Source organism: Oryx dammah, unplaced genomic scaffold (genome assembly GCF_014754425.2).
Source record: "Oryx dammah isolate SB20612 unplaced genomic scaffold, SCBI_Odam_1.1 HiC_scaffold_10, whole genome shotgun sequence".
Lineage (NCBI taxonomy): Eukaryota > Metazoa > Chordata > Mammalia > Artiodactyla > Bovidae > Oryx > Oryx dammah.
The window spans coordinates 4721862-4748765 of record NW_024070194.1 but is presented as its reverse complement, the minus strand read 5'-3'; the positions used below and the strand labels follow the sequence as shown (position 1 = coordinate 4748765).

General features: G+C 46.3%; 1 protein-coding gene across 1 annotated transcript; it reads left to right on the top strand.

The window, feature by feature from the left end:
* The first annotated feature begins 10039 nt into the window (after nt 1-10039).
* Nucleotides 10040-26684, top strand: PARD6B (par-6 family cell polarity regulator beta). The gene is made up of 3 exons (XM_040248182.1): nt 10040-10134; nt 14764-14986; nt 23656-26684. The coding sequence occupies exons 1-3, from the start codon at nt 10069-10071 to the stop codon at nt 24486-24488; spliced, it is 1122 nt and encodes a 373-aa protein (XP_040104116.1). The 5' UTR covers nt 10040-10068; the 3' UTR covers nt 24489-26684.
* The last annotated feature ends 220 nt before the right edge of the window (nt 26685-26904 follow it).

Sequence of the window (26904 nt, the reverse complement as noted above, 5' to 3'; positions counted from 1 at the left end):
CCTGAAATACTTAGATCTTCTTTATACTTAAGGAGACCTGGAACTTGAAAAATGGTATCTACTTTTTTTTCGGTAAGTTTCCCTGTAGAGTTATAGCAGACAGCAGCGTCAGGAGAGACCTGGGTCCTAATGCCTGCCTCTCTGTGTAAAGCTTACAGGCAAACCATCTCTCCTCCCCACCTCCACCTATCTCCCACCTGCAAAGAGAATAATAATAACAGTCCCTAAGTCAGGTGCTGGTGGTTTAGTCGCTCAGTTGTGACTCTTATGACCCCAGCCAGGCTCCTCGGTCCGTGGGATTTTCCAGGCAAGGATACTGGAATGGGTTGCCATTTCCTCCTCCAGGGGATCTTCCCAACCCAGGGATCGAACCCCTCCTGTCTTAGGTCTTCTGCAGTGGCAGGCGGATTCTTTCACGCTAGTGCCACCTGAGAAGCCCCGTACCTGAGTTAAGGTGAGGATTAAATATCATAGGATGGAGACTGCCTAGAGGTCCACGTTTAGGTCACTGGTTGGAGAACTAACATCCCACTTGCTACAACCAAAGATCTCACGTGCTGAAAGTAAGAGATGGCACAGCCAAACAAATAAAATAAAAACAAATATTTAGATTAATAAATACCACCGTGTGTGCAGCGCACTTAGCTCAGGCTTGACCCGGCCTGAGCCTTCAAACACTAGCTTGGGGGTTCTTGCCCACAAACCAAACTGACAACCCCAAAGGGTCTTGGAACAGTGACTGGTACTATTGATTCAATACTTGATACATACCGGAAAGAGTGTTCAGTGACATATTTGTCATCCGGTAGAATTCTTAACCCCTTAGGCAGCTACCCCTTTGAAAAGACGAGGCTCGGAGGGTGAGGTACCAGCTCGGGCGTGGTAGCTGCCCATCACACCGGGCTCTCCAGCCGTCCCCTGGATCGCTCTGTTCTCACGCTCCCAGCTTCCTTGTTCTTTCTGCCTCTGTGTTTCCTAAGAGCCTAAGACTGTGGGCACTGACTCTGGCTGGCCTTGTTGTTGTTCTCTAGCCTCTTTCATCATTGGTATAATTTTACATAAACTTGGCATGCCTTAAAAATTTTTTTAAAATACATTCAGTTATTAAATATCTCCTGAGGGAGAGAAGAGGGTTTCTATAAACAATTTCGTTCTCTTCTCCTTAACGCTGAACTTAAGAAGGCTAAGTCACTGGATCTCCGGTAACAAGTTGGGTTGTTTGCTGGTTTATTTTCATTTTGGAAACTCCTCTCCATAGTGAACCACACTCTCCCTCCCTCTGAAAAAAAATCTCATGGGGAATTCTGATCAGATGCTGGGGCCATGGGGCTGATCCCCTGGAGGCTATTGGGTTTCTAGAAGGCTCCTAGAAGGCAACAAGTCTTGCAACCTGACTCTTAGCTGACTTTTCACCTGTAGGATTGTCTCAGGGAAGGGGTAAAGGACACAGGCAGGACTTTCTGTTTCCAGATAAAATGATGTATTTCATCAAGGAAGAAAGATGTTTAAACCCATCTCTGAAATTCACTTGACCCTATGAAAGGCAACCAAGGAGCCTCTAGAATCCAACAGTTTGGAGTTGAGCACCAGCTCTGATACTTCTCTGTGTGACGCGCTGGGTGAGTTACTTAACTTTTCTGTTCCTCGGTTTCCTCATCTGTAAAATAAAAGTGATAACAGTACCTAAATCCATATATGTTTGTGAAGATGAAAGAGGGCTTGCTGGGGACTGAGGGGTTTTCTGGAATTCTCAAGGTTCAGAGATGTCTTTTCAATGGACCTGGGAAAGGAGCCTGGCAGGCTTCGATTTGCAGAGTCTCAAAGAGTCAGACATGACTGAAGTGACTTAGCACATACACACAGAAGAAAACCTAAAGTCATCACAAGACCGGCACGACCTGCCCTGCCCTCCTTTCCCCGCTGGCCTCCTTTAAAGCCGTTCTTCTCCTTCGCTCCTCAAGCTCCAGGCACAGCTTCCTTCGAGCTCCTCGAACACATCAAGCTTTTCCCCTGCATCCTCGGCACAGGCTCTCCCCTCTCACCCTGGCAGTGCCACCTCCTCAGAGCTCTTCTCACAACCCATCCTAAGCAGGACTCATGCACACCACACACACACACACACACACACTCCTCTTAGCTTCAGTTACTCCATTCTTTCTGATCAGTTGCCAACAGTTACTGGAATCAGAAATCTCGCGTGGAAATGTCCAGCCTCTTAAACTGAGCCATTTGCAGATGTGGATGGACCTAGAGACTGTCCTATAGACTGAAGTAAGTCAGAACGAGAAAACCAGTTGTGTACTACTATTAGCTCATTTATGTGGCGCCTAGGTATAGATGAATTTACTTGCAAAGTAGGAACAGAGACGTGGATGTAGAGAACAAACATATGGACATCGAGCGGGGAAGAGAGAGTGGGACGGATTGGGAGACTGGGGTTGCGATATACACACTACTCTGTATAAAATGCATAACTGACGAGAGCCCACTGTCCAGCACAGGGACACCTACTCAGTGCCCAGTGGGGACCTAAATGGGAAGGAAGTTCAAGGACGAGGGGATATATGTACATGTATGGCTGATTCACTTGGCTGTACAGCAGAAAATAACACCACGCTGTAAAGGAATGATTGTTGTTGCCGTTTTAGTCACTAAGTCCTATCCAGCTCTTTGCGACCCCAGGGACTGAAGTCTGCCAGGCTCCTCTGTCCACCAGATTTCCCAGGCAAGAATACTGGAGTGGGTTGCCATTTCCTTCTCCAGGGGATCTTCCCCACCCAGGGACTGAACCCGCATCTCCTGCACTGGCAGGTGGGTTCCTTACCACTGAACCACCAGGGAAATTAAAACAACAACAAAAAAATGTTCAGCCTCTCTTAAAGACCCAGGAGACCTGCTTGCATGCGGCCCACCTTCATACAGACCCAGGAGCTGGGTGAGCCCTTGATTTGGGGGCAGCTCCCTCTTCTGCAAGCCCTGCCCTCCCTGCCTCCTGCCTGGGCCATAAAGCAATCCTGTTTGTGCCCCCACCCCCAAACTGCGTTCATTGCTCATCATCTTACTCCCCGCCCCGCCCACCCCCATCCCTGCCGCAGTCGTAGCATCCAGGCAGGCGGTGCCTGGCACGTAGCAGGGCCTCAATAAAAATGTGCTGAATGAATGAGTAACTGACGGCTGGACGGCCTGCCTCCTCCCGAAGTCCCACAGGCTGCGCCACTCGCTTTGCCATTTAATTACACTGGTCTCTGTAAGACTCATTAACTCGCTGCCCCAGTGCCTGCCTCCTCCGGAGAGCTTATTAAAACACAAATCTGTTCCTTCCAGTGACCAGTTTCAAAGATGTTAGGAGTCTCCCGGCAGCAACTGGAGATAGCAGACACTCCCCACCGCGGCCTTTGAGACCCATCGCCTCTGCTCGCCAACGACTCCACCGGCCCTCATCGCTAAACTCCCTCGGGCTGGAATGCCTCCTTCCCCGCGCCGCCCCCCCCCCAGCCCCGCCCCGCCGGCCCCGCTCCGCGCCCCCTCCTCCCACCATGACCCTAGCAAACTCCTACTCATTCCTCTGCCCTGGCTGCAAGCAAAGGCGCTTCATCCGTGAAACACTCCAGATCCCCCACCCCCGAGGCTGACTTAGTCATTCTCACTTCTCTGCTCCCACCCCCTCTTTCCTACCCTGGCCTTCGCGCTGAGTAATGGCTCAAAATAGCAGCTGGTGTCTTCTGAGCGCTTGCTGTGTGCCAGGCACCGAGAGCTTTATCTCCTCGGATCATCAGGCCCACGCTGAGCCCCCGCCTGGAAGGCTTCCCCCATCCTCGACCTGCCACCCTGCCCCCACCAGCCCGAGACCCTCCCAGGATGGCTTTCTCTTCTGCAGTGTCCCAGACGGCCCCCCTTGCCACCCTATTTGGAATTTTCTTTTCCCTTCTAGCCCTCACCCCACCTCCAAGCTCCCTAGGCCTCCCCATTCTCTTTCCCTGCTTTCTCTCTCCATAGCTCTCATCACTTAACACGCTATCTTCTAAGTATGTAATTTGCCTATCTATCTGTGTCTCTTCTCCCTTGGAATGTCAGCCCCAGGAGGGCAGGGATTGCGCCCTGTCTTTCCTATTCCTGTATCCTTAACCATCTAGAAAAGTGCCTGCCACGTCATAGACCCTCAATAAATATTTACTAGTTCAAGAAGGTAGATATTATCACTCCCTTCATTTCACTCCAGAGAGAGGTGGTCTTTACGGAGGTGTGTGCGGACTGTTCCTCCGCTGGCGAGTGAAGGAGCCAGATGTGAGCTACAGGATGTCAACTCCAACAAACCTCCCTCCCTTAACTACTCCACACATCACTTCCAGAAGATATCTCTCTGAGGGTCTGACATCTCAGCTAGACACATGTTCCTTGGAGACAAGAATTCGATCATATTCGTACTACTGTCTCCTTGCCTGATCCTCAGTAGGCGTCCAAGGATACTTGCTGAGCCAATGTATACGTGAACACTGAAGCTCTAGATGGTAGAAATCGTGCTTAGCCGCTCAGTCGTGTCCGACCCTTTGCGACCCTACAGACGGTAGCCCACCAGGCTTCTCTCTGTCCATGGAGATTCTCCAGGCAAGAATACTGGAGTGGGTTGCCATGCCCTCCTTCAGGGCATCTTCTTGACTCAGGGATCGAACCCAGGTCCCCTGAATTGCAGGCAGACCCTTTACTGTCTGAGCCACCAGGGAAGCCCCTGGTAAAAATCATCTCTTCATTCTTTTGGTTATTATTCTTCTTTATCTCATGTCAAGGACCACATTATATACACAGTTGAGACTTAATACTTAATTACATCAATGAATTCTATTATGACAGTAGGTAAAAAAAAATAGTTAGACAGCAATAAGGACAATAATTGATAATACTTAAGGAGTCCTTACTCTGTGCTGGGTCATAGCCTAAATGCTCCGTACATGAGTGAAGGCAAATAACACTCCTCTTATCCTCATTTTACAGGTGAGGATACCGAGGTTCAGAGAGCTCAAGAACTTGGCCAGGGTCACACAGCTAGGAAATGGCAGAGGCAGCACAGAAGGCAGGCGTCTGGGAGTCATGTCCTTAATGACTCCTCCTGGCTGCCTCTCGGCCTCTCTAAGAGATGGCCACTAAAACGTCTAGTTTTCTTGTTTCTTTCTTCTTGTGTGAAAACAAGAAGAGTGGTTTATTACGTATTTATATTTTATTTCTAAGAATTTCTTGAAATTCTATCAAAGGCTTTGGTAGGCAATATTATGTGTTAAATAATAACCACGAGAGTTCTCACCAAACCTGAGGTTTGCAGAGCGGTTTCACATTTAGTTTCTCATCTGAGGAGAGACTCCGAGGCTCTGAGTAAGTTGGATGGACAGAATCAAGGTCACCCAGCCAGCAAGGGGCAGAGCAAGGGCTGAAATTAACAGCTACCACTTATGGAAAGTTAAGATCTCAGTGCCTCCGAGTATAAAGCTCTTCCTGCACCTTCAGAGTAAATGAGATAGGGACTCGCCTGGTGGCTGAGTGGCTAAGACTCCACCCTCCCAACGCAGGGGGCCCAGGTTCTAACCCTGGGCAGAAGTAGCCCGCCAGGCTTCTTCCACCATGGGATTCTCTAGGCAAGAATACTGGAGTGGGTAGCCAGTCCCTTCTCCAGGGCTTCTTCCTGACCCAGGGATCAAACCCAGGTCTCCTGCATTGCAGGCAGACTCTTTACCGTCGGAGCCACCAGGGAAGCCCCTAGATTGGACCCTCAAAAATGTTAGTTATCATCATCTTCATCAACACCTCCCAGGAAGTGGAATATTTCAGCTGATGACTGCTGCCTGCCCGTTGACCCTGATGGAAAGATTGCCCTTTTCATGTCTAGTTCATCCCCGGTGATGTTGAAATAACGATGAGTCTCCATTATCCCCTGGGTACCACAGAATGTCGAAAGCTGGAAGGGGTGGTGAAGATGATCTCATCTGAAGCCTGCATTTACAGATAAAGAAACTGAGTCCCACCGAGGGAAAGGGTCGAAAGCAAGCGCCTCGAGGGCACGGACTATGCACTGTGCCTGGCACAGCCTGCCTCCCACGACGACGGGTTTTAACTAAGAGAGTGGTTTGTTTCTTACCTTACGGGAAAATAATTCATTCATTTTTGAGAGTTATAAGCTGTTAACCAGAAAACAGATCACGTGACTTAATTCCACCTCTGCTAAAGGGTTTAAAATGCTTTGGTGAGTTGTCTAAGATTCATAAGGGTACACTTCACCTCTCTCTCAAAGAATTATTAACCAGCTCTATCTATCAAAACTGGCACTTGAGCAGTCAAGGAGAAAAAGAGCTGGCAAGAGAAACTCCTTGAAAAAAATCTCACCACCATTATATGTGACTTCTTGTCACCTCTTAAAAAAATTTTTTTTTTCCTAAGAGGAGGAAGGAAACAAAAAAGCACCATTATGCAAGATGTAAATCAATAAAATGAATTGTGGAAAATTATAAACTCTTTCCACCTCACAAGGTACATTTAAACAGACAGAGCAGTCATGTGAAGTTGTAGACTTAAAGACAAACAGTGCTGGAAAGAGGGCTGAAGCAGAAATGGAGCCCTCACTAGCTTCTTTCAGGCGGCGGAGGTGGGCTGGGGAGATGGCAGCACACAGGTGTGGTCACCATTCCTGAATAATGCCTTTGTGAACCTGTAATTTAAAGAGTTCATGCCATCCACTCACCTTGCTTATCTCCCCAGCTCATTGAGTAGTAATTCTCCCAGGTCTGGGACTAGCTTTTCATTCCCCACGTAGGTCTTGATCAGCTTTAGCTTGAGGATTTGGGGGTGGGGAGGGAGGGGTGGCGGGAAATGAGATTAGGGTTCAGTTCTTCAAACCAAAGAGACAGGAATATAAACCCTTCTCCATTTCAGCTGTTTCTCTGGGCTTCATACTTCTGCAGATAAGCTGAATTTCAGGTCCTGCAAACAAACTTGTGCCCGGAACAGCACTCTCGGAATGAAAGGGCTCCCTTCCTCCATGACATCTTTATCAAAATCAAACTCTTTTCCACATTCCTTCCTTACACAGCCCGGGTGCGTGTGTGACGCAGGCCTCAGAGCAAATTCCGCTTAGGAGATCCAGAAATCTCGGGCCTGACGCTTCCTTCTAGAAAGGAAAGTCCAACAGGGGTGCCACACCCGGGGGGAGGGCAGAGAGGACGTGACGACACCTCCAGGAATGCAGGGCCCACGCAGCTGTGTTGGCATCCACGAAGTTCCTTTTTAAAAGAGCTTGATAAATCACTACCGATAACAGTAATAAAACTCAGCCACTCAACACTCCCTCCCACAGCGCCGGGGCCCAGCACCTGGCCCTGGCAGCCGGGGAGAGGGGGTAACAGCCACGTACAGACATCCCAGTGGTCCCTGGGAGTCCCTGAGACCTTTTCAAGGGGATTCTCAAAGCCGAAACTATTTTCACAACACTAAAATGTCATTTGCTCTTCTCACTCTCCTTGTCACACAGGTATATGATGGAATTTTCCAGAAGGGATGGGACCTGTGACGATGTCATCTCCCTGACTGCTGGAATGTGTGCTTGTGTATTTTTCTTAGTATTTCTTTTTATTTACTTATTTGGCTGCACCAGGGTCTTAACTGCAGTGCGTGGAATCCAGTTCCCTGAGCAGAGATTGAACCCAGACCCTCTGAATTGGGAACCTGGAGTCTTAGCCATGGACCACCAGGGGAGTCCCCGTGCTGTGTACCCTGTGTTTTAAACATTTCTCAGTTTTAACTTTGTTTTCTAAATGTAATTGTATTTTTTTTGCACGCTTGTGCAGCATATGGGATCTTATTAAACAGTTCCCCAACCAAGGATTGAACCCACGTTCCCTGTGTTGGAAGCCAGGCGTCTTAATCATGGAACTGCCAGAGAAGTCCCAACAGTTTTCATTTTAATACAATGACTGTTGAAAGACATATCCACACATAAACACAATACCTGGAGGCCCTTCATGATTTTTAAGAGGATTAAGAGGTCTTGAGACCAAACTGCCATGCTGCCCCATCACAGCACCACACTTCATTTCCAGTTTAGCCTGAGTCACACAGCAGGTGCTTTTGAACAGGAGGTTGAGAAGGCAGATTTTACAATGATTCAGCTTGGGATGGTGCCCCTTCCCTCTGGACTTCCACCCAAAATGGCCAGAACAATTTTAAATTCCCCCACAAATACTTGGTGAACTGAACCCTTCAGAGGGGAAAGATGAGAAGCCCACCTCTGAACTCAGGTGGGGCTATGTAAATATGGAGAAACCATCCTCCCCAGCTCCAGCACCCGGCAGAGACAGAGCCGAGTACCTGCGAGCACTCAGGCAGATGCTGCTACTCGAAGTCACAGTGAGCAAAACAGAGGGGTCGCTGCCTTTCAGAGCTGTCCTTCTCCAAAATACATGGGGAAACTGGAACCTGACAAACGGGCTGGGAAGGAGGGGTGCCGTGTGAGGACGGATGAAGGCAGGGACGGGGCAAGGAAGGTCCAGGGCGCTCCGGCCGAATGCAGCACCCTAGCCAGCTGTTCTTGGTCATTTCAGGTTAGAACTGCCCCCCGCAGGCCCAGGTCCAGCTCACAGGAGAGTTCCACAGCTTTGTGATGAGCACCTCTGCACGTTGGGGCCGCGGGGGGGGGGCCTCTGGGGTTCTCCTCCTCACCACCCCAGCACTGCCAGTGCTGCAAAGGATCCCTGAGAGGAGAAACCCAGCTCTGAGCATTTAAAGAGGATTCAGTCTTCTGTTATCAAGAACATAGCTTGGTCATTCCACTGGAGGGACAGACAAACACAATCTGGCGGCTGTCACTGGTGGACACAGTGAATAGCCCAGAAATGGCTGGAGGGAGAGGAAGATCCTCAAAGGTTAAACATAAATTTAAAAAACAAGGAGGGCGGGGAATCCCTGGGGGGCCGATCTAGAAGTACGGACCTTCGAGGAGCCATCCCCGGCCTTTGCCCATTTCCCCTCCCTCCCAGCGCCTACTCGACCCCACAGGACCTGACTGGACTGCAGAAAGTCTCTACCAACGACATTAAGCCAGTAGAGCCCTGCGATTTTTCTCCAGTTACTGTTACAGGGGCGGGAAAACTGGAATTTTGCAATCCGAGTTGCAGCCAGACGACTAAAGGATGCAAATGGGTGATGGAGGGGCGTTGTTGGAGGCTGGAGCATCCCAAAGTGGAAGGGAGGGAAGGGGGTGCAGAAAGCCCCGCGGCGCCCAGCAACTAGCCGGGAAGCGTGCCCCACGCCCCGGCGGAGCGCGAGCTCCGGCCGGGTCCAGAGCAACCAGGCGCGCGCCCGCGTGTGCGCCAAAGGCCCACCCATCCCAGCGCGTCTCCAGGTGCGCTCGCGCTTCCGGCCGGCCTTCGCTGGGCGGAAACTCCAGGACCCGCGCATGCGCTTTGGAGCTCGCCTGCGGGGTCCGGAGGGGCCCTCCCGGCTTCAGGTGATCCCACCCCTCCCTCGCCGCGTGGGACCAATCGAACGGCGGCAGGCGGGCTTTTCGAGCAGGAGGCCCCGCCCACGCGCGGCGCGAGGCGGGTACCGATTGGCTGGCGCCCCGGGCGCAGGTGCGCGCTTCCCATTGGGTGGGGGCGGAGCGCGGGTGGCCGAGGCTTAGGCGGAGGCTGCAGGTGAGCGCGCGCACGCGCCGCGGCGGCGGCCCGGCCCGAGGTGAGGGAGCGCGCGCGCGCGGGGCCGGCAGCCCAGAGCGAGGCTGCGGCGCGGGTGCCCGCCGCTCCGCCCCCTCCGCCGCCTCCGCCGTCGCGGCCGCCGCCGAGGCCAGGAGGGCGGGCTCCGCGTCCCCGCCCGCCGCGCCGCCAGTCCGACCCTCGGTCCTGCAGCGTGAGGAGCCAGCGGAGCGGGGCCTGGCGCGGAGACGCGAGCCGCGGCCGCCCCCCTGCAGGTGCCTGTGAGGAGAAGCCCGGGCCGCCGCCGCCGCCGCGTCCCGAGCCCGCCGGCCGCGCACTCGCCCCGCGCGCCCCCGAGGGCGGCCCGGCTGGAGGAGGCCGCCGCGGGCCCGGCCTCAGGATGAACCGCGGCCACCGGCACGGGGCGGGCAGCGGCTGCCTGGGCACCATGGAGGTGAAGAGCAAGGTGCGCGGGCCCGGGCAAGCTGGGGGACCCCGGGGGCGGGGGGCCGCAGTGACCGGGCCTGGGGCCCCCAGGGGCTGGCCGGGTGTATGGGGCCGCCGGGGGCGCGCTGGGAGGACTTAGGGGCTGGTGACGGTGGGGAATGAACTTGCCGAGGATGGGGGGGCCTTGTGTCCGCTCCCGCCCCCAGGTAAGGCAGGAGCCCCGCCGAGCGCTTAATCCCCTTCGGTTAGAAATCATTCCCCTTCAAGGATGGGAGTCAGGCCCAAGGCATACCCGAGGATGGGGAGGGGGGAGCATTTGAGCGAGCGCAGCGTGGTACGAAAGGTTTGGAGGAATTCTGCCTTCTGGCATGTGAGTAGTGTTTGAAACACCCGTAGTCACCCAAATGTAAAAGTTAGCTTTTGCTTCCTGTAGGGATTTTTCGAGCACGAACTTTGGTATGCATTGAATCTTGTAAAATGGACACTGTCACCTTTCGGGTGAGTGGCACTTCACAGTTTTGAGTTTGGATGCCCTTCTCATTCCATCCTGCTACTCTTTCAGGTCAAGTGTTTTTTCCCTCTTGACCAACGGTATGCCCATCTGCCGATGACAATGTGTGGGTATCCTCTGAATTCCTAAATTGCAAGGCTCCCTGAGCGGGACAGTGTACAGTGTATCGGGATTAGTGAGGGAATGCTTTCTAAGGGAGGTTTTGAGCTGGAATTTGAAGATGATCGGCAGCCCCAAGAACATTCTCAAGCAAGCATTTCATGAATTGAAGAGCCAGAAGGGACTTAGATAATCTAGTCTGATTCTCGGAGAAGACAGGGGCTCAGAAAGGTTTTGACTTCAACAAGCTCTGCTTTTTATGACAAAACCTTAAAGCCCTTTTTACAAGATAAGTTTTAGGCCTTCTGGAATACTAAAGAGAGCACACGGAGCTGAGCCCCATGAACGTTTAAAATAAGAGTTGGAAAGATCAAGACACAGGGAAGAGTAGGAGAAAAGGAAAAGCATATTAACTTCAAAAATAATGAAACCTTACCGAATATAAGATTACGGGGATGGGGTAGAAGGGAGAACGCAAAATCGAGTGATTTTCAGTGAAGTAGAGTAAGGAAGGCTCTCTGGGGTAGAAGGGTTTTTATTATCTGGAGTTGATAAGCGAAGTCCTGTAAGTTGCCATAACTGAGATCTGCATTCATTTTTAACATTTTAAAACATTATTTTCAACTTAACTCGTATCACAGTAGGTACTAATTTCAAAAACTCTTCTGCTTAATAAGAACAGAAATATAGCAGGTTCAGAAATACACTGTCTCCTGTGTCCTCCATGGAATTGCCATGGGGAATTGAAGTGACATGCTTGAACTAAGAGTTAAGATAACAAAATATATAGAGAGTTTTTCCTCTAGCATATAGTGGTAGTAGTGGTTCTGTGGCCAATGGTTGAACCTTCTCACAGCATTTCTGTTATAAATCTAGTTTGGGTTTGTGGGAGTTGAGGTTAAGAAAAGAAAAACACGATATTGCGTAATCTTAAAATTCAGTTCGTGGTCCTAATCTTGGTAGCAAGTCTTTAACTTTTTATCATAGGAAAAAAATGAGTAGGGATTCTAGGTACTCTGATAAATACAGTCAAATAGTAATTTATCTTTCAGATTAGGAAACCTCGAGCGTGTAGGGACTAGAATTTCAGGCTTTCCATGCTTCTCTTCTGTCAACTGGTTTGTGAATCTTTCCCACACAACCGATTATATATTTGGCCTGCTCTTCTGGTGAACCGTATCTCTTAAACAGAATCAAGGGTCCCACTCATTCTAGCCGCTGATCAGTAGGCACAGGGGAAGTACAGTTTCTAGTGCGTCTCTGAAACCTTGTGTTTTAACTGTACATTTATTTTTAAGGGGTTAAAGAAAAGCACTTGACATCTTCACCATTTAAACAATATTTGGACAGATGGGTGAAACAATATGTCCATTTTCACTGCTTTGGTGGTAATATTACAGCTTTTTACAAAGTTGATAACGAAGAGGTTGTGACCCCAACTCTGTGGTATGCAGATCCACATTTCAGGATTTCTTTTTCTTCTGCATAAAAAGCAAGTTGTCAACGTCATATCTTTGCTCATGGAAGGAGAAAATGGTACAAATAAAGTAATGGATCATGCAAATATAAGTATAGTTAAGTTCTGATACCAGTTACCATGTGACTTTTCTTTACGGTAACTTTCTGGTAACATTTATCTTCCTGTATCTATAGAGTTGAGAGAGCTATTAATAATCAAGGAGATGTCCTTCAACAGTCTTAGATATCAAAGACCTGTAATAGTCATTGAGCTGTACATTTCCTGGTTATTATTCATGGGGAACCAATACTAAAATCAAGTTTACATTTATAGAGTGTTGTACCTAAAGATGCTGGGTGATGGGTGTCCATCCTCATGACCAGGCCAAACTAGACCAGGCTAAAAAAAAGTTTTAATAGTTGTTGATTGAGTCTTAATTTTATCTCTATTTTTTTTTTCACGTAGTAAAAAGTTCTCTTAATCCTGTTGTTGTGCTGCAAGAATCACAACAATTTCTCTTTTTTTTTCTGCTAACTTTGCAAAAGGGCACATCTACTGTGAAGCCTTACAATTTCCCATTGTTTTTATCATAACATTTAAGCAAGAGGAAAAAAAAAGTGTCGAGCAAAGAATTTTTATCCACAAGCTTTAGCAAAAACATTGCAGCCCTAAAATATTCAATTATTAGCTGTTACTCCCATTCACCAAGGGAAGTAATAAAACCTGGGGATGAATCAGAATGCACTGGGATGTTGCGATACCAGAATAAAGAAAATGGAGGAGAAACTATGACTTTTGATAACATCATAAGACTGACTCTGATATGAAGGGTGTTCCTCAGTTTTTATTTACTTTGAAACGTGAAGGTGTGACTAAACTTTTTGAGCGCTTTAGGTGTGAGTCACCTTATTTTCTTGACAAATGTTAGTGTTTACATTTGAGGAATGTGTTTTGGAAACATTTAATTTATTAGAAGTAAGAGGTGGTTTCAGTGAGTTTTCATTTTAATTGAAAACTAGCAAATAGTGTGGGGATAAGCAAGGCAGATAAACTTGCCATAACAAACGCCGTGAATCCAGGGAGCCCACGGGACCCTTGGGGAAGTGAACGGACACATTTGTAACCAAATAATTCCAGTAGGGACTTTGTCTGCATGATGTTTAAGGCCTTGGTAGTACAACTAGTGTTACTATCCAATAATAGATACTTAGAGGAAAAAGGAATTCAGTGGTCAAATACATTTGGCACACAGTTTGTTTTAAATTTTTTTTCTGTTTTAAACAACCCCAGGGCTTCACCTCGCCTTTAATAACTGGTCTCCCCAATGATTCCCAAGAGCATGATTATAGTTATATAGCATTTCCCAAACGTGTGTGACTGGGGCACTTTTTGAGGAAGACTGATGAACCTTTCTTAGGTTTCCACATTTGAGGGAATGCTATGCTGGTTCCGTAGTCAGTCGCAGATCCTGTTGATTACGGACTGGATGGAGCCAGTCCTTCGTGTCAGATCAGAACCACTGAAATCACGTGGCATTGGATTCTAGAGTAGGGAAGCAGACGTGAGTATCAGAATTGTGAAGATAAATACTGGGTATGAGGGAAGTGCCGTCCTCCCTGTTTGTGTGGTTCCTTAATACCGCTCATATAATTATTCTCTTTACCCACTAATTGCTGAGCTCGGGTGCCGGCCTGAGCCTTTCATTCTCTAGGGCCTAGCACTGTGCCAAGCACATAAACACTTTTGCATTAATTGGATAGTTGTACGACATATATTTAATGTGTTCATAAAACTGCCTTTTTTTTTTTAAGATTAACATATGGAAGACACTGCTTATCTTTAGACTTATTTCTTCTATAATATGCCTCCATTCATATGGTACCTTAATGCCAAGAAGTTCAAAGTCCTACTTGCATATGCTGCAGTTAATTCCTGCCACTTCGTATGAAGTTGTTACTCCTTTTATGGGGGAGGAAACCTAGATGCTTTTTGCTGACAGTCAAAATAAAGACTTAGGCTCATCTTTGTTACCCCGTGGCCTGAGTGAGGAGGGAAGACTGTTGTCAGGATCCGGACTCCAGACAGGGTTTGTTTGAGCTGAGTCACTCTGCAGGACAGTCCCCAATGGGGCCTGGGTACCCCGGGGATTAAGTTGAACCTGCATCTCTTGAAGGGGATGCCCTTCAGAGATACAGCAGTGAGCAGGCACATTTCTGTGTCTTCCCTAGGCCGTTTTATCTCCAGATAATGAGGTTTCTAGGGGCTTCCCTGGTGGCTCAGCTGGTAACAAATCCGCCTGCAATGCTGGAGACCTGGGTTCGATCCCTGGGTTGGGAAGATCCCCTGGAGAAGGGAAAGGCTACCCACTCCATTATTCTGGCCTGGAGAGTTCCATGGACTGTATAGTCCATGGGGTCGCAAAGAGTCAGACATGACTGAGCAACTTTCACTTTCAGTGAGGTTTCAACTGTGTGGTTGAAACTGTCTTCTTTATTAAAGGAAACTCGTATCTGTGAATTTTGCTGTGTCATGCATTGTAAGATTGGATCCTGTTTTAAAATTAATATGTTTGTTTGTAGTTTGGAGCTGAATTTCGCCGGTTTTCCCTGGAAAGATCAAAACCTGGAAAGTTTGAGGAGTTTTATGGATTACTGCAACATGTTCATAAAATACCCAATGTTGACGTTTTAGTAGGCTATGCAGACATCCATGGCGATTTACTACCTATAAATAATGACGACAATTATCACAAAGCTGTTTCAACGGCCAACCCACTGCTTAGGATCTTTATACAGAAAAAGGGTAAGTACCAACATCCAGAGAAATTGTTTGAGAATTAGAAGTTGTTAATTTTCCTCATTGATAGGATATACAGAGTTTGCCACAAATTTAAGGAATTAGACATTTTGTGTGAATCTTATTACCAAATTAACAAGTGAGTTAAGACATCTGTGATATTATTGGTTTATTAACATCTTTACACTTAATTAAGTGTACTTTAGAAAGTTTTGATTACTTTGTAAACCTTTAGATTCTTTTTCTTAATTGAAATTAGGAATATATTGAATCTTCACGTTGAATGTGATTTTGTCCATTCAGAAAGATGTGGTAGGAAGAGTGTGGCTTTGGAGTCAGAGAAACATTCTCGACTTCCCTGGTGGCTCGGAAGGTAAAAACATCTGCCTACAACACGGGAGACCTGGGTTCGATCCCTGGGTTGGGAAGATCCTCTGCAGAAGGAAATGGCAGCCCACTCCAGTATTCTTGCCTGGAAAATCCCATGGACAGAGGAGCCTGGCAGGCTGCAGTCCGTGGGGTCGCAGAGAGTCAGACACGACTGAGCGACTTACGTATAGGTACATAAGGTGACTCTGGTGGTAAAGAACCCACCTGCCGATGCAACAGACATGAGTTGGATCCCTGGGTCGGGAAGATCCCCTGGAGGACGAAATGGCAACCCACTCCAGTATTCTTGCCTGGAAAATCCCATGCACAGAGGAGCCTGGAGGGCTGCAATTCATGGGGCCACAAAGAGTCACAACTTTGAAATTTGTGTTTACTACTTACTAGGTACTTGACGGAAAGCTGTTTACCTTTCCAGGTTGCAGTGTCTTTATCTACAGGAGGAACATGCCATCTCATGGCATTGCTGGGGGTTTAACTGAGTTCAGTGCAGAGCCTTGGCATGTACTAGGCCTCTGCTAACTGTTGGCTTTCCTCTAAGGTGTTTCTCACAGAAAATACAATTAGTTAATTATCTGAAAATTAGTAAGTCATCATTTTGGAGGAATGTAAACATTGATAATTGGTCTTGCAGAAGAAAGTTTTAAATAACCACTGTATATGGCAAGCACTGCAACGTATTTTGACTTTAAAAAGTCCTAAAACAATTTTTTTTTGCCTTTGTGGCCTCTTCCATGTGTGTCTCTGGGTCTGCCTGTAGATGGGCGCCATGCATGCTCCTGCTTCCTTTGTCTTTGGAAAATGAGGAGGTTTGGAAAGGCAGCATGACAGCCTCCAGCCCAGCACTGGTGGGATGATTAAAGCCTGACTGCTTGTAAACCGACCCAGCAAGCAGTCTGAGAGAGTGGGCTGAGATTACCCTTGAAGGCGAAACTTTATTTCAAACCAGTTGATAAGCTTTGGACCACTCCCAGGGCTCTGAAATTCCAGTGATTGTATATCTTTGCTTCTGGGTTTGGAGGAACTCAAGTCCACCAACAAAATAAACCTCTGAGGGTAGGTAGGGTAACTTATGTCTGTACCACTTGACTATTTACAAAATAGTTAGAATCACACAAATTCGTTTCCCCAGAGACCCCTGAGACGGATTTCCTCAGTAAGTGACAGGAGCCTGGATGTTACTTCGGGAAGACTCGTGGGCTGTTGAGGATGAATCTGAGTGAGGAGCAGGCAGCCCCGCTTCCACCCCAGCAGGAGACGAGGTGAGGTAGATAAAGGGGAGGACTTGAGAGGCACCACGCTCCTCACCAGATGTCAGAGAGTTGAGGAGTTGTCCAGCAGAAGATAGCTTGTTGGACTCGAGCCTGATTGCTGGGACAGGGCCATAAAACAGGCACAGTTTGGAAGAGAGATTGAGTCAGAAGGAAAACTGGTTTCCTCTTAGGCCAGAAAAAAAGCTTATCTGGCTGGTGAGTTTCAGCCTTGTCACGCACAAAATCAGAAATGGTGGGCAAAGAGTTGAAAGTCTGCAGAAAGCGATAGTTGAAATTTTGGGGAGTAGACAGAAAAGCTAGCAGAGACGAAGACCAGGGCTAGTTATTAGAAAGCTATGCATAGAATGTTGGAGAAGAGGACGCCAGTGAAGACAAGACGTGAGTGGACTCGTCAGTTTAAACAGAATAATTTAAACCATTATTGTTGAATAAAAGGCCTTCCTTGTTAGCAGTTGTAATTTTCATTACAAATTTAGTTGCTATTTGGAAGTGTATTTAAATGTAGAATGACTATTTTTAAACTACTGCCATCTGACAAACTTGTTGGATTATCCCCTTTGTTAACAAGATTATAGGCTGTGGATTATACGATCACATGTTTATGTTACTGGCATTGTAACACTCATAGGATTTATCCTAACCTCTTTGAAGGGTGGTTATCTTCTGCTAGTCCCTTCTTCAAAAAGGGACTTTTGAAGTTAACACAGTGAACAGAAAGTTTTCTGTGCAGTAGAGGTAAATGTCCAGTAGGATTCATAGCTTAGAATTTGATTTAGAAAAAGGTGGTGTGTTCAGCAGATGATTTTTATTTTTAATACAAATATGACTTAAGCAAAAAATGCAAAGTCAGTCAGTTGATTCATTCCCACTTAAAACCTTCCAGTGGCTACTGTCGCGCACAGAGCAAGAACCTTCCTGATCTGGGCCCACAGCCTCCCCTTCCCCCGTCCTCCTCTCCAGAACCATGACAGCCCCGCTGGCTTGATTTCTGCCGCCCCCACACTGCCCACCAGCCTGGGTGGGCTTGCTGCCGCTTCCGTGCTTCTGCGCGTGCTGTTCCTTCTGTAAGGATCACTTTTCCTTCAGCTCAGCCCGAGGCTGCCTCCTTGCCCTCAGGCCTCAGTGCTGGTGACTGTCTCAGAGGGGCCTCTTCCGACCGCCCCAGCTAGGGCCCCCACCGCCCCACGTTTACCAGATTGCCCCCTGGAGACCTGGAATCACCTTACTTAGGCAGCGTTAACGTGTTTGTGGTCTTACAGAGTTATGCAGTGCCCTGCAGTTCGTGGCAATACTTTTTTTCTTTTAAACAAAGCTGGACAGATGCTTGAGTAGAACACTGATTCTACGTAATCTTTAATGAACATTAAATTCAGGAAACTAATATAAAACATGATATTAAGTATAGTTACATTTTATTGCTTAATGATAACATGTTTTCTGTTTTTCTGGTCTGCGGCTTCCAGTTTAGTAATCAGCAGGGCAGTGGGTTGCACTTGATATGGCACAAAAAGACAGATAGAAAAACAGTTTTAAAATTTGAAACCATGTGACCTGTTAAAATCTGTACACTCTATCAAATAAGGTTTCTTTGAACTTCATAGGGTGATTTTGGAGGCCACATTATTGCGTATCTTGAAAAGTTTTATGTTTTACAGCCATTTATCGTTAGAGGGGAAAACCCTAGGCACTGTTTCTAGGGCTGTTATCGTGGAAGCAAGGATCAAAACAGAAAAACCTGATATCTTAAAAGTTATTTTCAGAGAGAATTCCCAGGTCTTTTGCCCTCCCCCTTCACCCTGTTGGAGTTTAGAATTTCCTCATTTATTTGAGGGAAAAAGAGTTTTCCTTCTCTTGTACAGGTGGTTGTTGTATGGAAAACAATCTTAGACAATATTTAAAGGTTACACCTTTAAAAGAAAAACAACTGTATTCCAGCAAAAAAATTAAAAAAAAAAAAAACAACACAGTAAAAATACTCAGGTCATCCCTGTAGGTTTGGAGGATGACCAGGGAAATTGTTTTTTCCAAAGCCTCCCAGCTCATTCTAATGATGATCAGCCAGGTCTGAGCCCCACTGACACGCGTGGACTCCTCACCAGATCCCATCAGGATACCTACACCACAGCTTCTTGCCACATTGCCGCCGACTGTTTTTGTATGCCATCAGACAAACATATGTGTACTGCAGGTTTCGTCAAAGGAGCATGTTGGGGACACTTCTGGTCTTGCTTTAAGCCTCGTCTGCCTTAGGACATGGCCTTATGGCCCAGATACCTGGAGCCGGGTGGCCCTTCAGCCATCTCTTAGAACTCTGCCGTGCAGTAGATGTGACTTGGGAGATGTGTTTTAAGGTTATCTTTTAATGAGTTGGGTTTAATTCAGAAATGGCCTAGTGAAGTGAAGTCGCTCAGTCGTGTCCGACTCTTTGCGACTCCATGGACTGTAGCCCACCAGGTTCCTCCATCCATGGGATTCCTCCAGGCAAGAATACTGGAGTGGGTTGCCATTTCCTTCTCCAGGGGAATCTTCCCAACCCAGAGATCGAACCCAGGTCTCCCGCATTGCAGGCAGATGCTTTAACCTCTGAGCCACGAGGGACCTAAGGAAAATACATTTTAATAGTTGTAAAAAAAAATAGTTTAACAAAAGAAATAAAATTAAGTAAAATAAAAAGAAACTGCAGAGAAACATCTCACAGTATGACACCAGTTGCTTATGTCAGAAACCTGGCTGTCACCTTTGACACATACTTTTTTTTTTTTTTTTCAATCAGCCCGTCACCAAGCCTATTGAAACTGTGCTCTAATTATTTTTCAGGCTTATCTCCCCATCCCCACTGCCTCTGCTCCAGGCCAGGTGCCATCCTGAATCAACCGCAGTAGCCTCCTACCTTGCCCCGTAGGTCCCTTCTCCAGCTCGCAGCCGGAAAATCCTTGGGGTTTCTTCCCTTTGGCCTTAGGCTGAAGTCCGGAACCCTCCCCACTTCCCCGGGGGGCCGGTGTCTGTCTGCAAGGCCTTGTCTGCTGACTTGGCTCTAGCTCATCCCTGCTCCCCTCCCTCCTACCCGGTGAGCTGCTGTTTCTTTTCCAGTCTCAGCGTAAGCCTCACCCCTGAGCAAGGCTGGCAGTGCTCTTGTACACTCACTTACAGGCTCCCTCAACCCAGGGTACCTCGCAGCTCTTGGCACCTCTGTGATCATAATGATTTCCGGTTTTCAGTTAATTGCTGTCTCTGTTAGTCTGTGAACACCTGGAAAGCCAAGTGCCCCCGCGCAGTTTGTGTTGGCTCTGTGGCACAGAGCGCAAGGCTTGGCCACGCAGCAGTAGATGCTCCTTAAGTAGCTGGTGGTTGATTTTTCTTACATTAGAAACTGAAGGGATCTGCAGAATTTGAATACTGCTTTGAGTGACGTTTAATCCTTTCAAAACCTGCCACATCTATTTCATTTTAACCATTTTGGATGAGAACAAACTTTGGCAAACTTGGGTTCGCTGGCTGTCTTGCAGCAGTTTTCATGGAAACACCCGTGCTCACTCCCCTCTGTATTGCCTGCAGCTGCTTTTACAACAGAGATCGCGTGACTTACAGGACCCTGAAATATTTATGGTACAACTCTTTACAGAAAAAGGTTGTCCACCCCTTGACTAGGACAGTTCCCCAAACTATTTCATTCTTCCCTGTCTTCCAGCAGAACTTGAAACGGATCATGGTCTTAAACTTTCTTGATGACTCTCCCAGGAATGGTCGCTGTTTTGTTAACTGTGCGGGGACGTTTCTGGGATTTATAGAAATACTTTGTTGTGAGGTTTGCTTCACAGTCGCTGTAGGCTTCTATTTTTGTATCTGTGCCTGCCACTCACTAGTGGACCCTCAGTCCTGATTCATGACTCTGAGCTGAGGAATGAGGTAACCAGGGGCTTGGGGATTAATGTTTAAATAGTAAGAGGCTCAGAGGGAGGGCCTACAGGGCTCCCTCTCAGTGACTAAAGCAACAGGAGCTTTCTGTGTGTAAGGAAGTGAGACATCCAGCCTGGCTGTTCGGCGGCATTCCAGGTGGAGGTCCTCATCCATCTCGGTGAGCTGAGCTTGTCAGGCTCGGCATAGGTGAGGCATTGCTGCACGAGCCCGTATCACGCGCTATTGCGTCAGCCTGGGTTTATGCAAGTGAAAGGTTGCCGTGAGCCAGGTTTCCAGCCCTCAGCCCCGTTCCGAGTTTTGTGCTTTGACAGACGTGCTCAGGTGGAGCGGCAGCCCTGGGCCCTGTGCGCGTTCACCTTTACACTTTAAACCGACACCCTGCACCCTGGCTTTCCGCCAAATATTTCTTTTCCCAGTGGCTGGAAACTGATTAGCTAGATGGGGGAACAAAGGTGCCTTTGTACTGGGGCATATTGCTTTTGAGAATTTAGCAGAGAGCATTCAAACAGAGTCTGGAGGCTATGCCAAATCGTGCAGATTGGGGGGGGTCTCTTGGTCAGGTTTCCCATGAGTAGGCATGTAGGCAACTTGGTTTTGTTCTCTGTTTGTATTTCTGAAATTTCCCACATAAAAATTGTGTGAGCTTTCTTAATTGATTATAAAATGACACATACAGTTCTGAATGAACACAGTCAGGAGAAGATTGTTGATAGATTTTTGGCCACATTTTGCCCCAAAGATTGTTTTGTCAGTGGATTTATTTCCCAAGCGAAATTATAAATAAATTTCTGTCTTTGTAAGAACACAGTGTAAGTACTTTCTCCATAAATGAAGCAAAATTATCCCCAGGTGGTAAAAGTGCCCCAAAATTAGGTACCCCTGGTCTTGTACATTTCTCTGAAACTAGCTTCTGAGGAGTGTTCAGGCACCCTGAGGAACCATCGCTAAAGTTCTCCAGGCTCTGACACATAGTGTTCACTTAGCATTCCCTGTATGACGTGAACGTGCACACTGCTGGTCTAATAAGAAGACTGGGCCGGTCTTCTGCCTGTGACGTATTTTGTACCCTTCAGTTCAGTCGCTCAGTCATGTCCGACTCTTTGTGACCCCATGGACTGCAGCACGCCAGGCCTCCCTGTCCATTACCAACTCCCCGAGCTTCCTCAAACTCATGTTCATCGAGTCAGTAATGCCATCCAACCATCTCGTCTTCTGTCATCCCCTTCTCCTCCTGCCTTCAGTCTTTCCTAGCATCAGGGTCTTTTCAAATGAGTCAGCTCCTCGCATCAGGTGGCCAAAGTATTGGAGTTTCAGCTTCAGCATCAGTCCTTCCAATGAATATTCAGGACTGATTTCCTTTAGGATGGACTGGTTAGATCTCCCTGCAGTCCAAGGGACTCTCAAGAGTCTTCTCCAACTTGTACACCTGTTTGTACCCTTAATTTCCTATGAAGTAAAGCTGATATAGTCATCAATAAGGAGGCTGAGTCGGGACGAGAAACTGGAGATGGAAGCCGTGTTGCAGACACAGGCTGGTGACGTTCCTGTGGTTCTGTAGTGTTGGTTGAGACTAGGACTCTAGTTCTTGGGGTGATGGGGGTACTTTTCTCTTTTTTAATTCTTATGTTTTTAATCCTTGGAGATTCTTTTTAGTTCATCCTCACTCTATTTTTGAAACGTGGTTTCACCTTCTGTGACTGCTGTTAATGTTGTTTCCTCATCCTCTGATGAGGTGTGTGATTTGTAGGCTGTCTACCTCCAGCTGTGCGATTTAAGAAGATCACGTTTTAATGCCCTGTTCTCCCTATTTGACATCAGAAATAATCAATAGCTGACTTGAAGAATAAGTCACTCCCCACTCCCAGGTGTTACTTTGCTTAAACAGGTTATTGTAGTTATTTAATTGGGTGCAGCATTTTAAAATGGGAAGATTTTTTTAAACCTAAAAATACAAGACTCTCTGACAAGCTGGACTGGCCACACAGATTCCTACAGTCCTTGAAGAGAAGCTGCCTGGAGCAAGAGAAGCCACACCATTAACGAGGCAGGTGCGCTCAGCTTTGCCAGAACCCTCCCCCTACCTGTTGTGTCTGTCTCAGCTCAGCCTCTTTGAAAAGTGGAAAAATGAAAGATTAAGAACTTGCCCAGAAAACTGAGGGAGAGTGTACTTGCAGAAGACCAGAATTCTGTGTTTGATACACGTTCGTTTAATTTCATTATGATTTTATGTGTATTATCCATTACAGTAAATTACAGGCGGACCTTGGATATATTGTAGGTTCAATAAAGCGATTATCTCAATAGAGTGAGTCACATGAATGTTGGCACAAATAAGTGCATTATGTCTTAAAAAAACCCTTCATTTTAAAATACCTTTTGCTTAAAAGAAAAAAATGTAACCTGAGCCTTCAGTGAGTCATCGTCTTTTTGTGATAGTGACATCAACGATCTCAAGTTTGAAATACCGCAAGAGTTAACAAACTGACCCAGAGACATGAAATGAACAAGTGCTGTTGAAAACAATGGCATTGATAGACTTGCTCCATACAGGGTTGCCACAGACCTTCGGTTTGTTTAAAAAAAAAAAAAAATTATCTGTGAGGCACCATAAAAACAGATCTGCCTGGACAGTCTGCCCGGCCTCTAAAAACAGGTATTTGAGCTTCAAAAGTATCCAATTCCATGTCATTAAGTCAAATATAAACATGCAAATTGGAGGGTTTTGAACAAATGTAGGGAAAATACAGTGTAAATAACTTGTTATAAATGGTGTGAGAACGTGTGTGTGAGGCTTATCAGAATTTCATGTGCCGTATTTATTGTTTCATAAAATCCTTGAGCTTCATAAAATCTAACGTCAACTTTTGGAAATTTCACCGGGAATACTTGAGAGGGCCCCCTAGTGGTTTTTCCTGGCACAGCATGTCTTCCTACTGCCCTCCGTTTTTTATCTGATAGGAACGGGCTAATATTTAACGAGTTTTGTTTCTGTACCAAATATGTTTTGAGTTGCCCTTTCTGTACAGATTTCCACCATAGATAAACGTGTGTTTTCATAGCATTCCTATAATTATTCTATTTTATTTGTTTGAACAGAAGAAGCAGACTACAGTGCCTTTGGTACAGACACACTAATCAAGAAGAAGAATGTTCTAACCAACGTGCTGCGGCCCGACAACCACAGAAAAAAGCCGCACATCGTCATCAGCCTGCCCCAGGACTTCCGACCTGTGTCTTCCATCATCGACGTGGACATTCTCCCGGAAACGCACCGCCGGGTGCGTCTCTACAAGTACGGCACAGAGAAACCGCTGGGCTTCTACATCCGGGACGGGGCCAGCGTCCGGGTGACCCCGCACGGCCTGGAGAAGGTCCCGGGCATCTTCATCTCCAGACTCGTGCCGGGGGGCCTGGCTCAGAGCACGGGGCTGCTGGCTGTCAACGACGAAGTCCTGGAGGTGAACGGCATTGAAGTCTCCGGGAAGAGCCTCGACCAGGTCACCGACATGATGATCGCCAACAGCCGCAACCTCATCATCACGGTGCGGCCGGCCAACCAGAGGAACAACGTCGTCCGGAACAGTCGGACTTCGGGCAGCTCCGGCCAGTCGACCGACACCAGCCTCCCCAGCTGCGCGCCGCCGCCGGAGCCCAGCCTGGAGCCGGGGGAGGACGACAGCGACGAGGAGGAGGACATCGTCATCGAGGACAGCGGGGAGCCGCGGCAGATCCCCAGGGCTGCTCCCAGCGCCGAGAGCCTGCAATCGCTCTCGCAGGTAGAGCTCAGTTTCGAATCTGGGCAGAACGGTTTCATCCCTGCCAACGAAGTGAGCTTACCACCGGTAGCAAGTGGTGCCCACACCGAGTTCGAAACGCGTGCTCCAGACCAGAAACTCTTAGAGGAAGATGGAACAGTCATCACACTATGAGACCATCACGGCTTGAATGTCTTCTGAAGGAGGATGCCACGGAGACTCTGTAAATTTGGCTAGTTGCAAGCGTTATATACCTCTGAACAAGTGATCTGGGATAGGCATGAAAAAATAAATATATATATATATCTCGCAAGCTTAAAATGTTATTGAAATAGTAGTTTGATAATTCATATAAACTTTGGTGGGATAGAGGTAAATTCAAGTCTAAAACAAAGGGGCCTTTGCTACTGAAATGATGTGCTTTTGCTATTTTGTCTATAGAGAACTGGATGTTAGAGCACATTTCCCAGAACTAAACACCCTAAGGACTAGATCATTTCCGTTTGAAGTGGTTGCATATTTAACCTGCTGTGCAGAGCCTGGTTAATTTTTCCCTTGACTATATTTTTTAATTTCTAATGTGAAGTTGATCAGTGCAGTACTTTGGGGACCTCGGCTCCTATATGCCCCCGGGTATTTTATTTTGACTTTTTAAATGTTGTTCCTCTGTTGCTAATTGTAACAGTTTTTCCAAATGCTTCCCCCCCCACCCCCACCCTCAATTTCTAAGAAATCAAATCAACTGTTTTTTAGGGGCTGCTTCAACTTAGAAAGCACTGAAGCAATGTTCCCGAATTAAGAAACTCTTAACAATCGTTCAGATCTGCGTTTGTCCCTCCTGGAACTTCCACATTTACAAACTCATTCCATTCAGGCATCCCTTAAATGTCGTGAAAGGCAGTTCCATGGCCCCTGCTGATGTGGGAGACTCTCCCATGTCTTGTCCTCATTCCGAATCTCATTGGAAATCATTCCTTTCTTAAGTTTGTGTATTTTGTTGGTCTGCTTTTGTACCCTTTTAATGTGTTTGAGTAGTGTGAATGATTTTCATTAAAAAAAAAAACACCCAAACTAAGAGATTTTTATACACAGGACAGCCTTGTGCACTTTTTATATGAACGTTTTGGGTTTTCCTTAGTGAGGTTTGTAGGAACACTGCCTTCACGTTATGGAAAGCATGTAGTATTCACCTTTGACAGGTAGAGTGTGTCTCAATTAATGTTAGGAGGCTATTTATTACTTTCTGATGCATCCACTTAGAACAAGGTAAGAGTGAGGCTGCTAACTTTGTTCCTTGCCTGGTTTCGTTGTATGAGATGTGCAGGCACTACCGTAGCTTGTATATAAAGACTAAGAATAGTAGGAACTACATGAGCTCCCTGTGGCTTACCGATGTTGCTCTCAGAGTTATTTATTGATTAATTTTATGGTAGGGCTAGAATGGATACCTTATAACAATTGTGTGCTATTAAAACAATGAAGAATCGAATGACTCCGTTTTGAAGGATATTTTCTCTCTGTGGTAAAAGTATATGAAGTGAAGGTGATTAAATGAAGATCACTTGACTCAGAATACTTCAGCATATTTTGTTCACATTGTACCACCAAACATATTACCACTAAACTATTAACTGCACAATGTTATGTAACACAGTGTACTTTTTGTTGAATTCATAGAAATTCTTCCACTTATTTAACCACTATTTTTTAATGGCATTCCAGGTTTAACATTCTGTTGAGTTTTACCAATTTAACTCCTGAATGGCAAAATGTTAGTAAGTAGAGGTTACATTTCATTTATATTACAAGCGGTGCAGGGGTTCAACATTTTAAGTAAAAATACTTTCACATACTACCTCTCTTTCTCTCTCTTTTTTTTTTAACAAGGTTTTAACATCAGAACTGTTCTCTTAGGGGAAGAAATACTTCAGGGCTTGACTTTTTGAACAACTTTTAACTGTAAAAATATAGATCTGTCTTGTATGTATTCATGAAAATGGAAATCAAAGCTGCTAGTGCTTTTTATTTTAATTGTCCTGCCAGAAGTATATGTCAGTGGTCTTTTCAACTGGATCTCTCATTTAAATTATTGGTGAAGTAATTGATTACTAGACATATTGTAAAACCAGTAGATCTTGGTTATACAATAAAATGTCAATTCATTGATAGTCTGAATTGTTTCAAGTGTACCTTATTAACAAAATATCAGTGGATTCACCTTAAAATTTTATAGTACTAAATGTCAAGCTAACTGTGAATTTTGTTCTGTATCTTAAATAAGTTTATGATAATGTCCTCATGAGCTATCAACAAAATATATGTACTTTTGTGAACTATGAATTTTCTAATTAAATTTTACATGCAACATGATTTTTACATGAATGATACTTTGTTTAAACTATCAAATGTCAGTATTTTACTATTTTATTATAAAATGTACATTATCACTAAATGAACTTTGATTTTAAAAATCAAATTAGCTTTAGTTGTATATTATTTTTTACAAATAAAGATAGACTTGTATAAAGGCTGCTTTCTTGTTTGCAAAAATACATGAAAAGTCACCCAACAAGTATTTAGCAAGCACCCA

What these genes read in the sequence shown, in the direction of transcription:
- PARD6B (XM_040248182.1), top strand. Translation starts at nt 10,069, where the DNA reads ATGAACCGCGGCCACCGGCACGGGGCGGGCAGCGGCTGCCTGGGCACC. An exon ending in CCATGGAGGTGAAGAGCAAG is followed by an intron (nt 10,135 to 14,763) that starts GTGCGCGGGCCC and finishes GTTTGTTTGTAG; the next exon opens with TTTGGAGCTGAATTTCGCCG. An exon ending in GATCTTTATACAGAAAAAGG is followed by an intron (nt 14,987 to 23,655) that starts GTAAGTACCAAC and finishes TTGTTTGAACAG; the next exon opens with AAGAAGCAGACTACAGTGCC.